The sequence below is a fragment of the Charadrius vociferus genome, unplaced genomic scaffold, assembly GCF_000708025.1.
Source record: "Charadrius vociferus isolate BGI_N301 unplaced genomic scaffold, ASM70802v2 scaffold214, whole genome shotgun sequence".
In the NCBI taxonomy this organism is placed as follows: Eukaryota; Metazoa; Chordata; class Aves; order Charadriiformes; family Charadriidae; genus Charadrius; species Charadrius vociferus.
The window spans coordinates 4,142,231-4,157,216 of NW_009647955.1; the positions used below are offsets into that span (position 1 = coordinate 4,142,231).

The 14,986-nt window shown below is 35.7% G+C and overlaps 1 protein-coding gene across 1 annotated transcript in view; it reads right to left on the reverse strand.

The window, feature by feature from the left end:
- ACAP2 (ArfGAP with coiled-coil, ankyrin repeat and PH domains 2) overlaps positions 1-14,986 on the reverse strand; it is a 43,890-nt gene that overhangs the window by 12,377 nt on the left and 16,527 nt on the right. The window contains exons 8-14 of the mRNA XM_009883374.1: positions 10,716-10,828; positions 6,898-6,918; positions 3,756-3,807; positions 2,254-2,354; positions 943-1,048; positions 299-507; positions 13-82 (exon numbers count right to left, since the gene is read on the reverse strand). Coding sequence (XP_009881676.1) covers positions 13-82; positions 299-507; positions 943-1,048; positions 2,254-2,354; positions 3,756-3,807; positions 6,898-6,918; positions 10,716-10,828 — 672 coding nt within the window. The remainder of the gene's footprint in view (positions 1-12; positions 83-298; positions 508-942; positions 1,049-2,253; positions 2,355-3,755; positions 3,808-6,897; positions 6,919-10,715; positions 10,829-14,986) is intronic.

A 14,986-nucleotide genomic window follows, 5' to 3' on the forward strand; every position in this document is an offset into this window, starting at 1 on the left:
ATCCTATCATACCTTTAGAAGTTCAGGTTCCCACGAATCCAGCGTTAAAGATCTTACTTTTGAAAAGTGGACTCCCAAGCTCCTAAACAGCATGAAAAAAATATTAATCTGTAACTGCAGGCTGTGCCTTACCTCAAGACAGCTTTACCATTAGTTCATGCAAATAAAGCAGTTTCCTTAATTCTGTTTACAAACAGCAGTCTCTAACTTTGCTTCAATGTACATTTAAAGAGGCAAACGCCACCCTTCCTAATTAAGTCAATGCACAAACCAAGTATAGTTTTGAAGGGCTCCCAACCTGTGTATCCCAGAGCACTCAATGCACAGCGTGATTCCTAGGTTGATACTGGCCCAGCGAGGATCTGCCAAACCACAATCACAGCAGGCGGCATTACCAGCAATACACTGAACTCGCTGTAGAGCGCTTTCCCCTTTTAACAACTTCTCTTTTGTCTCACTGCCAGATTCTAGGCTTCCAGTAGAAGGAGATGATTTCTTTTCCTGTTTCTAAAAAACAGACAAGAAACAAAAAAAAGAAGCACACAGTAAATTAAAAAAATAAAGGTCCTACAGATACTGACAATGCACTATAATCCTAGAAAAGTAACTTCTGCATTTAAGGCCAAGGAAAGCCACAGAACTGAAGAAAAAAAGTTTAGCTTTTTAGAAGAAATACAGAACTGAATATAGGAGTGTCCAATAATCCTATGGATTTCAATCACATTACAGAAAAGTCTCATTAAAACATACAGGCTAAAATTAACATTAGCAAGATGGAGTGAAAGACAGATTAGATATAAATCATAGCCTTCAGTTTTATTGCATTTCCACTGGAAGACAAACAACAGATTCTTTTTTTCCTTCCCTCTCATCAAAAAGGTTTTCTCTATTTTTAATTTTCAGTGTCTAAAGGGGGGTTGTTTGTTTGGTTTTTAAACTCACCTCAGATTCATCCCCTTTCTCTCTATATGCTGTAGCAATACTGGTCTGAACAGCCTTAATCCATGCCTGTCGCAGCTTTTCCGAGTCAGCCTGAAGCATGCAGCTTCTGTAACAAATACATGCGTACTCAGATTCAGAGACTGACCAAGCAACTAACATTTAACAACACATTGTTCAATAAAACGCAGACTCTTGAGAAAGTTTCATGCTATCACCTCAATTATATTGTTTAGTAGGCATCATCTAATAAACCCATTTATTTTGAGATAAAGCAGTGACCCTTTATGAATTGCAAACTCCTTGTTTCAAAGCTATTTGCAGGTAATGTTAAACCACATTGATGACTCTTCAAATAACCCAGAAAATGGCTTAGCTTCCTATTCCCTTTCTTATTCCAAATTTTTCATTTTTATATCCTCACATGCAATTTACTTCCATGACTAATTACACAAGATACAAGTGTTAGTCCTTGAAAACGCAGTTCATTCACTGAGATCAAGAGAAAATGATTTTAAAGCTCTCTGACAAAGAATGAAAAGCTTTTCACACCAACAGTCAAAGGAAACAGGTCATGAAGTATAAAACTATTCCAACTCTTAAGGGCTGAAAAAATACAGGCAAGCAGGAGCAAAATGCATGTTAAAGTGAACCACAACTGAGGCTGCAAACATGAGGACAGCAATTTGTTAAGAGAAACCTAAGTAGGAGTGTGGAGTGTAGATAACATCTAAACCAAAAAGCAGGTTGACCTTATATCAAAAATTTAAATACGGTCACATCTCGAAGAAAGAAAACAACAATAAGAAATCAACATCCTGCGCCCTGGCTGTGGCAAGACTGCTATACTTCTCCAGATATAACCAATACACTGCACTGCTAGAGCAGAACAATATTTTTATTTGGTAGTTTCATTAAGTGCATTCTGAAATGTAATTTAACACTACTGAGACAACATCTTATTAATAAAGTTTCTCTCTCATTACACCAATCAGAAATTTGGAGAAACTGAGATCTATTTTCTACGTTACTAAGCAGCTTGATAGTATCAGCTACTAAGCAACAACAGCTCCATAACCACAAGCCATTTATGCATAAGGCACAAGAATGTATGTTTATTTTAATGCCAAAACTAAATATTAGGAACACTTCTCACAGCATCACTTACTCTTAGCCAAAACTTCAGAAAACAGAATTGTTCAGATACTTTTCCTGTTTTGATCTATCCCGAGAGAAATATTAATCTTGCATTTCAAGACAACTGAATGTAATGATTTTTTACTTTTTAAATAAACATGCTCCATCACTTCTTACTTTGTAGGAGAAACCACCTCAAAACAGAAACGTCTTTCTATGTCCTCACAGTGTTTAACTGTGCAAAGCCGCAAGTCTTCAACGACTACCGTGGGATTATCCTAAGAGACAAAAATTAACAAAACAGGTCACATAGAGGAAAGATAAAGTTGCTAATAATCCTAGATTATTTATAATTTAATTCTATTTGCTTGTTTACACAATTTTTTCCTCCAAAAATAAAATTGTAAATAGGTGGAATCGGAGATACTTGGCAGAAAATATTTATATAAATTCTGATGCTTCACTATGTTTTATCAAAATTTCATACAAATTTTGGATAATGCCTTTTTACCTACAATCCAATCTACTAAATAATTAACACCTTAAATTGAAACAGTATCCAAAGGAGTTCAAAGATACTTTCTAAGAGATGCAATTAGCTCACAAATAAATCAAAGATTATACCTAAATCAGCAGTATTATAAGTGCCAAGTACAAAACCCAGAAGCTGGATGCAGTAGTTTTGAATATTTGATTCAATTCATAAGAATTCTATTCTAAGCTAACGGCCTTTTAAAGGCACTTTTTAAAAATAACATAAAAACATAACTGAAATTCATAAATACAAGATGGCCAACTCAGATGTGCTCACACAAAGTCAACTGTTTCACTTCCAACCACAATAATGAAGACCCTTCATCTGATGGCATCAGATAACCAGGAATAGCCTCTGAACCCGGGCTGGTAACGCTGAAGAGAAACAAATTGTCATAAACTCTACCCCCCCCCCCCCCCTTTTTTTTTTTTTTTTGGCCTTCTCCATACAGTTCTCTAGCTTTTTCCCAACACGAAGAACAGTTACAACTATGTGGTGCAAAAGCAGATTCTCGAACAGTAACCAAAGGAGCAGGGGTCCAAAAGTCGACTGAAAAGGCCACGGCTTCCACAGCTCGGGGCAGAGTTGCACTTGCTGCTGCAACATACAACTGCACTTTCCCACCAGCACAGACAGACATCCACTACCTTGCATTTTCAGCGTTAAATACATGTCCATAGCATCCCTGACTGTTCGTAACAAATGCTTTCATGCCTTCTTTTCCCTCCCCTCTCCCCAACTGCTAAACCGGGTATGTGAACGCAGTAACTGGAGAGAGGAAGTCCTGAAAGAGTTAAATGCAACTGCTCAAAGAACTGCATGGAGTATGTGGCTGCTACCAAGTGTGTACATGTCTTTTGGGACCAACAACTTTTAAGGCTCTTCATAAACTTTCTCTGCAACAAGGTAATAAAAGCCACAGCAAATAAAGTATGTGCTTACAAGTCACTGTGCAGGATTCTCAAAATCTGCAAGTGTAGCTGTTAGTCTCATTTTACAAAGGGAGAAACTAATTTAGAAAATGAAGTAGGTTGTTCAAGACCACACAGGATGCCAATGTCAGCACTGTTCCTCCTTCCCCTGATCCATCAGGAAAACCATCACCCACACCCCAAACTGTCCCACGCCAGTTTCTGATACCTACCTTAAATTTCTTCTGGTACACCAGTTGGTTATTTTGTATTGAGAACCAGCGCCTATTCAAATAAGAGACATGCAGAGAATACGTAACTACTTTTACAGTGCTTAGACTGAAATGTGCTAACACAGTCTATAGAGAGACTGCATAAAAGAATTCACAAAAGTAATGCCGCAGTCAGTTTTGGCAAGTATTTCATGAGAATAATGAAAAAGGGAAAGCAGACAAAACAGAAAAGAAAGCAAGGTTCAAATAATTTGAGTCCTAAACAAACACATTCATGTTATGACAACATTAGTTAAGCTATCACACAAAACATTTTCATTTGAAAGAAGATTTATGTCCATATTTTAGCAGCAAGCTACAATTAAGTAATTGTTTGCTAGCACAAATTCAGGTAGTTTTAATAACAAAAATAATTAAACTATGTAAGCTACTCACTTCTGAAACACTTGAGTAGAACTGAGAAATAACTTACTGAGACACTGAAAATACTACAGTGTTGCTGTCCCATGTAGGTTTAATGTCTCTCTATATTTGGCATTTCTTAAAGTTTTAGATGCTGAAATAATAATATTGCATACACAACCAATGCAATCCCAATGAAAAATTTTTAAGTAGGATCCTAAATTAAGACTCAGCTTTGTAGGAAAACATCAAGTAAAAGATTTAACGAAAGCATCCTATAAAATGCAAAAGATAATGTAACACTTAAAAACTCCTCTGAACTGTATCCTTCATTGTCAAACTCACTGTTCAGATAGGATACAATTCATAGAGAATGGGAAGTTCATTCATATTTTGGGAAAAATTATGACTGCCTCAGATCTCCAACAACTATGTTTTAACAGACCACTGAATATTAGGGGGAAAAAAAAAAAGCAAATATAACCATCCCTTTCTAGCTCTTCTGGGGATGCACAAAATAAAAGCTAACCAGTCATCACTGGTTTTGAACTGACAAAAATGAAGGGAATAAAAACTAATTCAGTCCTGCAGTGAAATTTACACTTTTTTGTTTTGTTCAGGCTTGTAACATGTTTATCGTAGCATAATTCCTCAATTATCTCAAATACCCCACTGACACCACACATCACTTTTTTCTGCACTGCCAATTAGTTTGAATGGTAACAGCATACAAAATATTGTATTGCAACATATCTTGTTATTCTCCACAGGCTGTTGAACTTCAAGGTACAGTTTACTACAATTAGTAACAAGAGCTCCATATATTTATTCAACCACCACAAGCCATTCATGAAAAGAAGCACACAAAGATTGTTAAGAAAAATTTAAAATATAAAAAAAGTTAGATTAAAAACAGAAAATCTAGTATTTGTTAGAAAATTTAGTACTTAATAGACAGATGAGATTCTACCTTTTAACTTTTTTTTCAAATGTTGTGCAGATATATTTAATTTAAAAAGCAACAACAGGATCTTCTTTTAATACTGGATTTCCAACATAATAACAGTCATCTTAGGTTAAGATAATTGAAAAGAATAATGCAAAAAGTTAACTATTTTTTTTTTCAATTTATTAACAGTTTTGGTCACTGCTATTTAAAAGGTATCACCTTAATCATCTATTAAAAAAAAACCCAAACCACAGATGCGGTAACTAAGGCTCAACTATGAGCATAAGGCAGGTTATTGCTAATATTTAAATAGGTATCTCAACAAAGGAGCAGACTAGAAAAGGAAAATAATCTCAGGCTTTTTATGTGTTTTTTTTGAACATAACACCAAATAGAAAAAAACATGAAAAGCAGTGTCTAAGTCAAAGGAAAAAAAAAATGCAGTCTCATCCCAAGATAACATGCAATGGAGCAAATCCCTAATAATGGCCTTAGGTCATATAATTAACTTCATAAACACAATGCTTCGTTTGTCCTATGGATAAATATTTACTGAGCTACTGAAATACATATACCCAGTTGATCAGACTGGAGCTTAAGTCAGCACACAAATTGTCGAACAAATTTATGTTATCTTTAAACTCTAGACTAGAGTTTTCAAAGTCTTCCAGCCCCTTTTCTTCCTAGTAGTTAAATCTGTTTAAGAGAACTTTCCAGTCCAGCCCAAGTGTGGGGTTTTCAATTTGGGGGTTTTTTTGGGTTTTTTCGTGTTTTTTCGTGGTTTTTTTTTTTTTTTTTTTAAGAAACTTCTATTGAACAAGATCAACAATTAATGTAGTAGAACTTGTAGATCACACTTTTGTAATAGACATCAACAGAAAATAAAGTTAATACCTTTTATTATATGCTTGAAAAAATAAAAGTGGTAGAGTCCCCTCCAACGTGTCGGCACCACAGCAGTTTTATTCAGGCCAAAAACTTTGAGTTATTTCATACTAACCAAGTATCATCAATAAATCCTACTCATTACTGTAGGAAACAGACTGCTGGGGGTCTACAGCAGAAACAGCCAGGAACTTCTGAGGTTCAGTGTCTGTACTGAAGGTGCTGTTGTAGGGTATGCCACATCTATCCTTTTCTAAGAATTAATGTTCATAAACCTTTAGGCAACATGTGTGCAGTAAGTACCGACCATTATCAAAGTTTCTTTCAATGTGGCATTCTGTCAGATATAGGAGAGAGTTTGTTAAATAGGAAACAATACAAAATTCATTGAAAAATGTTTCCAATTTCTGAGAACTGAAAGTAATACTAAAAAGAAATACAAAATTTAGGTTAGAGTTTTACATAAAAAAAAATAATTGCGGTCATTGATTTTCAAAAGGAAACGGTTTTCTTCGCTAGTTGCTACCAGCACGCAAATAAAAATAGAGTGATTAAGAATGCACAACATTTAAAAGTTACATCTATATTTCCAATGCAGTTGATAAGAAAAATCTCACCAACTACAATTGGAAGAAGTCAAAACACTGATCTTGTATGCTCAGAAGTTTGAGTGCAGAAACTTTGCTTTAACTCCTTTTTAGCTAAAACTAGCTCAATCTTTCTAATTCTTGTAAAGGTGTTGAGGAGCAGGTATACTGGCATCCCAGGCAGAATCCTTCTGTTATTTTCTTAGACTGAGCCACTTATACATCCATTGCAAGTAATCAAAATTAAATGCAGGGTTAATTAAGAGCTTTTTGCGTGCCAAAGAAACATTGGGAAGGTATAAAAGAAGCTGGTTGGTACCTGATGTGATCTGGCTTTTTCCTGTCATGTGAAAAAATGGGGTAGGATTAAAACATAAGGGAAAGGAGGAAAAGGAGTGAAAAATGCAAAATGAGCAAAATAAGCAAAGAAGTAGCATGATCTGACTATACAGCAGAATTAAGAAGGAAAACATTTAAGACATCCAACCTAAAAACTATCCGGAACATACTAGTGTGACAAATGCTTTTTTCCCGACACATATTTATTCACGCATATCTTTCTTTATGATATGGACTTATTTTTCATTTCAATTTCTAGGAACCAAAACAGCTTTCCACCTACTGCTCCACAATAATAAATACACCTGATTTCAGTTACTGATGCCTTAAGAAAAATAGTATACAATAAGATACATCATTTACAGACAGACATACATTCAAAAAATGTCTCCATACCTGTTACTGTAAGACTTTGCAGTATAAAGATATCATTTTGATTCCACTAAAGTATATTATCTGAAATACTTGTGTACATTACACACTATGGATTTAGTCACAATAAAAAGAGATAGCAGAATCTCCATCCCTTTCAAAGCACAGCAACATTGAATTGCAAATAGCTCTTGTGGTTTGCATTATAACCTGCTCAAACACTATTTGTTTCTCAAGCCAGTGTCATGCAGAACTATCCCAAGAACAGCAAACTCAATGCAAATGCCCAAATAACTAAAGTCTTCAGACAATTAAACCCAAGTTGCCAGCTGCCCCAGGAAGAAACTACATCATCCTAGCAAGAAATTAGCTTGGATCGGAAACAAAACAAGTTTTCATTCATTAGAACAGATCTGCCCTCCCTTCAAAAGGCTTCATTAGATTGGTTTTGATCTTTTTCTCCCCCAGCAACCAGACTTTTTCCAACATAATCCACTATGGTGTCCATGGATTCATTGACCAAGACACATACACGGAAGCATCACAATTAAATAATTGTTAGCTAGAATGATACTGATGCATGCCAAACCCAGACAAAATCCATTGTAGCATTTCCTTTTCTCTTATGTTTTTAATGCTGCTAAGTATACACCAATAGCGGTAATTGCAATGACTTTTGGTGACTTTAATTCAGTCTTAAAGGAGCACTTGAAAAGGTCTAGAAGCATCAAAATATCAACTGACACCAACAGAGGGAAACGAGAAGCTACCGTTTTAAATACATATTACTCCTGGCAGTGCAATCAGCTGTTCACAAGGAAGATCAGTGCCATCACCCTTGGTTCAGAACATCGGGAAATTCCAGTACTTAGTTCTAGGCAAATTCTTCCGGTTTTGTTTCAGCTGGTTGATTTTCCACCCGTCTCCTCCAAAGATGGGCATATAATGAAGCAGCAAACTACCTATCTGATAAGAACACTGAAAAATATCTTGTCTGTTTGAGATCTGACTTCAGCCCCGAATTCTCCCATATAAAATAGATCATTCTCTAAATGTTTCCTCCTTTGGTATCTCATTGTATATTTTTTCACACAAAACAGTTTAATGCAATGACACAGGCCTTTTTTGTACTCTACCTAGTGACTGGAAAAACACCCTCACCTCTAAAATATGGTAAACTTTAATCAGTACTATCTTCCTGCAGCTGAAACGTCAATATTATATAAGTAAAGCATTCCATCAGTGGAAATAGGCTGTGGAAAGTGGCAATGACCACTTCAGTGCCTACAATGTAGCAATCAATTACAAATGTATTCAGAAATAAAAATAAGAAAAATACTTCTCTATTTCTATTAAAACATCAAAAATGGGGCAAGATTCAGAAACTAATAGTTGTCTTCATTAAGGTCTTAAACATATATTTTATGTATGGTAATAGTAGTAGTGGTTTCATAACAATTAGTAATGGTTTGTGAATGTGAAGTACAAAATTAAAACGATTGATTCAATTTCTTATGCTATCTTATAGATAGCATATCCAGTGCTGTTCTCTGCCTAGTTCTGAAGCATCCAACTAGCCTATCGCGGTGAGATAAGTTATCAAGAATCTAAGATTAAAAAAAGGTTAAAGGTTTAGCTTTATTGAATACTCCTGTGAAAAAGAGAAGAAAAAACCTGTAAGCAAATATAAATTATATAGTAAAAGTAGGCAGCTCTGACTCATTACTGAGCTGTTTACCTTGGCTCTTAAATAACTTATTGTTTGGATATGTTTTCATTATAGATGTTCAAACCTGTAACTTAACCTGAAAGAATGTCATTGTGTATCCTGATTTAATTATGACTTCCACATATTTATTTTGTGTCCATTAAAGTTTCCAACATGCAGAATTTAGTTTTAATTGAATCCTATTCTCTAACTATTTTAAGGTAAGATACATGTACAGTTTCACTAGGTACAAAGCCACGTGGAAGAAGAATATTTCTCAGCTACCTTCCAACACTCCTGTCCTGCTCCTTCCTGTTACCTCCCTGCAGAGTAAGACTTTTATGCTATCCAAAAGAAGAACCCAGAAAGCGAGCCAGAGTTTTGCCTTCAGTCACTTACCAAGTCAATCCTGCAAAACACCTTGGAAAAAGGATCCTTTCAGCCTGCTGAGAATCCAATAAAGGACACTTTCCTACCCTGTTACTGGGGATTTTTCTCAGTGTGCTTACACTAATGCTTTACTTCAGACCGGGAACGTGCTTTTGAAGCATATCTCCCAGTTTTTTCTCCCTTCGCTGTCCTTTGTCTTGGAGAACTCTGAATTCTGCTTGGATGGAACTAACCCAGAAGGTACATTACAACTACAGGCAGATAATCAGACCACAGACCAGACTAGAAGCAGCGCAAAGTAAAAAGTCCCTTATACTAGTCACACCTGACTTGCTAATACAGATACAGTCTTACTGACACCACTGCCCCATGTGTCAGTCTATGGATTTAAGTGAGGCAATCCCAATTTGTTATAGACTTGTGATGTTCCAAAGATGCTCAAGGAACTATACAATAATTAAGGTTGGAAGGGACCACATATCCAAACGGACATTCTGACTTTTGAAACACTTTGTATAGTTTAAAAGAAGCACTGCTGCAAAAATTGCAGAGTATAAGATAGTAAAAAGTTGTTGTGTCTGTATACAAGATAGTTGTGTCTGTATCACAAGAACTTGAATTTTAAAGTCAAGAACTGTATCAAACTACACTGTAAATGCTCCAGCATATATAATATTTCCTTGAAAACAGCATACACCCTTGGAAATGCAAAAGATAACCTACTCAGGAAGAAAAATATTTAAACAACAGTAAAATACACATTGTTAAGTACACATGACTAAATATATTTTGAATTCCCAACAGGACCAACAAAACTACTAAGCAGAAGTCACTGCACAGGACAGGAATTGTAAAGGATAACAATCGCATGCTTATCTTTCAGGAAAAATAACTAAAGTCCTTGAGTACTTGAGTCCTTCACTACGTTTCCCTGCTTCCAACTTCCATTTTACTTTGTCCTCTAACACTTATTTTCCCAGCATATACATTCACATAGCTTACTGTATACAATCATAAGGATTCCTCTGTTTTAACCCCAAAGTAAGGCCAAAATGCAATTACAGAGCCAGACTGAACACAACAAAGCAAGTTTTCCATACATAGGACTTCTCCAGGCTAAGATGTAAGAATATAAGAAAAAGGCTTGCAAACAACTAGGACAGGAGATAAGGTAAAAATGAAGTGCCATCTCTATGTTAATTAATGGAGTTGTCTGAGCGTTCTGTCAAAACTGTGGAATCAGTGAGTTGCACAGGTTATAAATCAGATTAGAGTTTAGCTTAAACAGTATCTTAATAAGCTAATAAATAGAAGTTCTGAATAATTACCTGTTCCAAGTCTTGAAGGCATTGCTGGCTCGCTTAAATAGATAACCTTCCATAACAATACCATTGGCTGCATCTACGTTGTATTCTAGTTTCGTATCATCACTGGAATAATCCTAGTACGAAGGAACAAGACAAAAAAAGGACATTGCTTTCAAATGAAACTTCAAATACCGGCAGTATTAATGTCAAAAAGAGTAAACATTTAGGAATAATGTTTTGCCTGCAACACTTATTAGTCAAGCCATGACTCTCAGCTCCTGACAATTTTTTTAAAAAAGCATTTTTAGGAGATCAGAATGCTTTAGATTTTTAGTTTACCTGCACACAAGGGGAATTTCTTGCTCAGATCTGGTGACCCCTATGGCCAAGTAGAAGGCAAACACTACTGACAGAGCATCTGATGCTTCAACTGTCCACTCAAATGGTGTCTCATATATTTCAAAGAAAGGGGAGAGTAAGGTAGAGGAAAAGGAGCAATGGGAGTTAGGAATCAAAACTGAAAAGCAATTGCAGCCTGTTGCAGACAACTGTATAAAGCCAGTCGTGCTTTAGAGTTCCTTCAGCTCTGTCATCTTGACAAGTGACCCAGATCAGAACTTAGAAAACAAGTAATCAAATGAAGATGATGCTATCAGTTATCTCTAAATTAAAGTGGTCTGGGTGCTGCAATGACGACAAGAACTCAGCAGTCATTTTTACTTTATGATCTTTGACAAGAACATGAAGCTAGAAGTAGGACAAGGAAATACTCATTTCAATCAATCTAATAACAAATAGTAACAGTAACAAACAGCTTTACAAGTTTTATAAAGGTTAACTGCTTCACACCTCCAGCAAAGGTAGAGTAGACTAAGTAGTAATATGTGTGGTGATTATTTGCTTTCATATTTCTTCTGAAACAGCATGGAGTTTTCCCAGGGAGGCTAATGGCTACTGGGGTGCATGAGAAAGCACACATGGAATGACATCGTGTATCATAAGCTATGTCCAGAGATCAAAATAATATGCATGCTATTACTTAATTCCACTGTTAGTAAAATAAATCCTTAAAGTAGACTAGCAACATATGGCTTCTTCCCCTTAACTAGCGAAGAAGAGACATCACCGAAAATTAAGTTTCAGAAGAAAAAAAGGAGGTTAAATACTGAAGACTCATGACATTTCATAATGTCACTTTCCCACACCTTCAGCAGGTACTTTTTGTAAATTGCAAACTGACATAGTAGTCACACTAAGTTGATGTAAATCTGTTTTGTAATTTGCTCCTTAGGAATTTTTCTACTTATATGGGAAAAGAGGCTATACAAAAAAAAACCCAGCTTCAAAACCAATACCATTAGCCCTATATAATATTCCAGCCTGCACACAACTATTCTGCTACACACTATGTTTACTCTTACACATGCAGATGGTATGGTCCAATCCAAGTTAATTAAACAAGACAGTGAAGTGGTTACAAATATCAAAATGGGCCCTTTACACTCCCAGGCCAACACAGCACTAAATTCCATGAAATTACTCACAGTGTTTAACTATTACCAATCTGAATAGATTAACTAAATTTGAAATGTTAAATCTAAATTTTTATTAATTCACTGGCAGATCAGTGCAAAAGTAAGATTTCCAAAAGAAAATGAACTATTATATCACTATCGTACACTGATCTGAATAAACATTATTTGCAAACAAAAGCTTTTAAAAAAATCACAAGTTTGTGCATTTAATATTCAGCATTTAATAATTTCGCTTTTCTGCCTGTTGTCTAGATCAAAGCATGCTGAATGTTAAAGACTTCATGTAAGCACAAACAGCCAAATATCACAGTACAATTTTAACTTAGTATTTCAAAACTTAACATACACAAATATTCTCAAAATGTCAAAAGGCCTTTTTTTTTTCTTACCTCCTCCAACAAAAAAAAAAAAAATAGAGAAAACCCCTGTTAACACAAGCCTAAGACGTGCTGAGGTCACATCCCCCCCCCCCCCCCCAAAAAAAAAAACACCCCAACTTGATAAATTACTCTAACTTACCAGCTCCCAAACATAATGAAACCTGCTAAAGATTTGCATCTTCCTGCCTCAGTGATGCCTGCAACTCCTTGTCTCATGAAAGACAACATCTATTCCCTCAGTCTTTTCTGTCCAAACTACTACGTAATCACATTTTCCTCCAGGTTTGGAGAACTGCCCCAGAAAACGCAACTGCCTTTTCTTTTTACACATTGAAGATGTATACAGGCGTGACATGAAGACTACTTTGGATCATTTATCACCCTACACTCTCAGTCTAAATTCTCTAAAATACTGAGCCTTCTTCATGAAGTGCACTTAGTGTCATTTTTAATGGCTTCCCAGATTGACTTGCACCTTTCTAGAGCAGATAAAGACACAAGAGTATACAGACAAATGTTTAGTATTTTCCTAACTATACATAGCAGACTACCAACTCAGGGGCAAGGGAGTAAAGCTTCCATATGCTTTATCCATAAAACTTCATTGATAAAGCTGTGGTCAGGAAAAAGATGAACAAACAAAACCCACACTTTGTTTCAATTAAAAGGATAAAAGTAGAAAATGAAACTAGGTAAGGTGTGTCTGATCTTATAGTCTCTGCTATTTTACAATTGAAGAAGAGGAGAAAAGCAGTCATATCACAGTTTATTTTTATCTTGGCTCATGGAAATGTTTAGTGAATCACAAACAAATAATCAGGGGGTGGAGAAAAATACATCCATATCTTTCCAGTGTCCTGCATAGGAGAATCACATGTTAATAAACCCAGTCACTTTATGTGATTCAGAATTTCTTATTCTTTAAGCAAACACGTGGCTGATAAAGACTGAATTTTAAACATCTTTTATTTACTAGTTAGGTGTCAGTTAAGACTAAAGTACATTTCACATAATCAGAACTATGAAAATTAAGCCACTGTTATGAAAGTTACACTGAAGTGCTATGTTGCACATTTCATTCACATTTGAAGGAACATCTATAGCTTCTATTCTGATACACAATTTTCAAGGCTGGCCAGGTACTGGAAGAGAAACACGTGGAAGTGGGTTACATAAGTGAAGTGTACAGCATGCTTTCATGCCTTCCCCCCCCGGCCCCCGCCTCCTCCTTTTTCTTTAAATGTCCATGAGGGTTAGCAAACAAGATGGCAATGGAGAAACAACTTTCCTTTCCACAATTAATACTAATTTGGTGGGTCACAGAATACTTACTATCCTTGACAGTGTTTCAGTGAATGCATTTTCACGCAAACTTATCAATTTATCTCACATACTGGATTAATTTCATAGCTTGCATTTTTTTTTCCTGTTTCTCTACATATAATTTTCTTGTTACCAGAACAAACCCCCATATTTTTCAGCAGCAGAGTTTTTGATTTACTTTCAATATGAAGATTGCTAGCAGGTCATGAAAGCTATTGAAGCCATTTTAGCAGCAAATCTTGGGGAGTGTGAGTAGCTGCATTTTAACATTGAATATGTATTCAATATGGGTTTTTTACTTTAGAGAAGCAGAATTTTTAAAGTTTTGAAAAAGGCAGTAAAAGGAGGAGCATAAGTACCCAAGAAAACCCTAATCTGAAAAGTTACTCCAGCATATACTAAACAGAACACACTAATTGTGCAACCCCCCCATTTAGAAAGTTGCTTCCATTCCCACCCCATGGGCAAAAGAGCTGTTTGTCATGCTTAAGTTGAAAGTCCCTTGAGGAAGGGCTTAAAACAACAACAGACAACAAGTAACAAGGTTTACAGTCCAAGACAAAGTGAAAGAAGGCGAGATAGTCATTGAGCTTACAAGTCATTTGAAATACTGGCACATCTTTGTTTTGAGACAGGAATTAGTTTGCATTACTTCTCAACAGCAGCTCTGGTTTATGCCTGCTTTATGACTCTGGTAGCATCTGGTTTCCTATCACCTTGTTTACTCAAGATGTTAAAAATTTTCAAATCATTCTCACTCCAGCTGTTTCCTGACCAGTCCTTTGGATGCAGATTTTCTTTTTTTTTAATGAAAAAGGGATTTGAATACAACGAAAAGTATTTGAAGTTCAATGCAAAGGTTTTTCCTGTATCATTTCCCCTCATTTGAAAGCAAAATATTAGCTCTGTCACAAAACCAAAGAGCCATAATTCTGTTTACAGGTCAAACCAATTTTTTAAATTATTTCTTAATTCAACATGTTACTACAGCAGTGGGCTGCAAATTGCTCAGAAAACAAGAGTTAAGTCTTATGTGATACTGACACTGGGACAC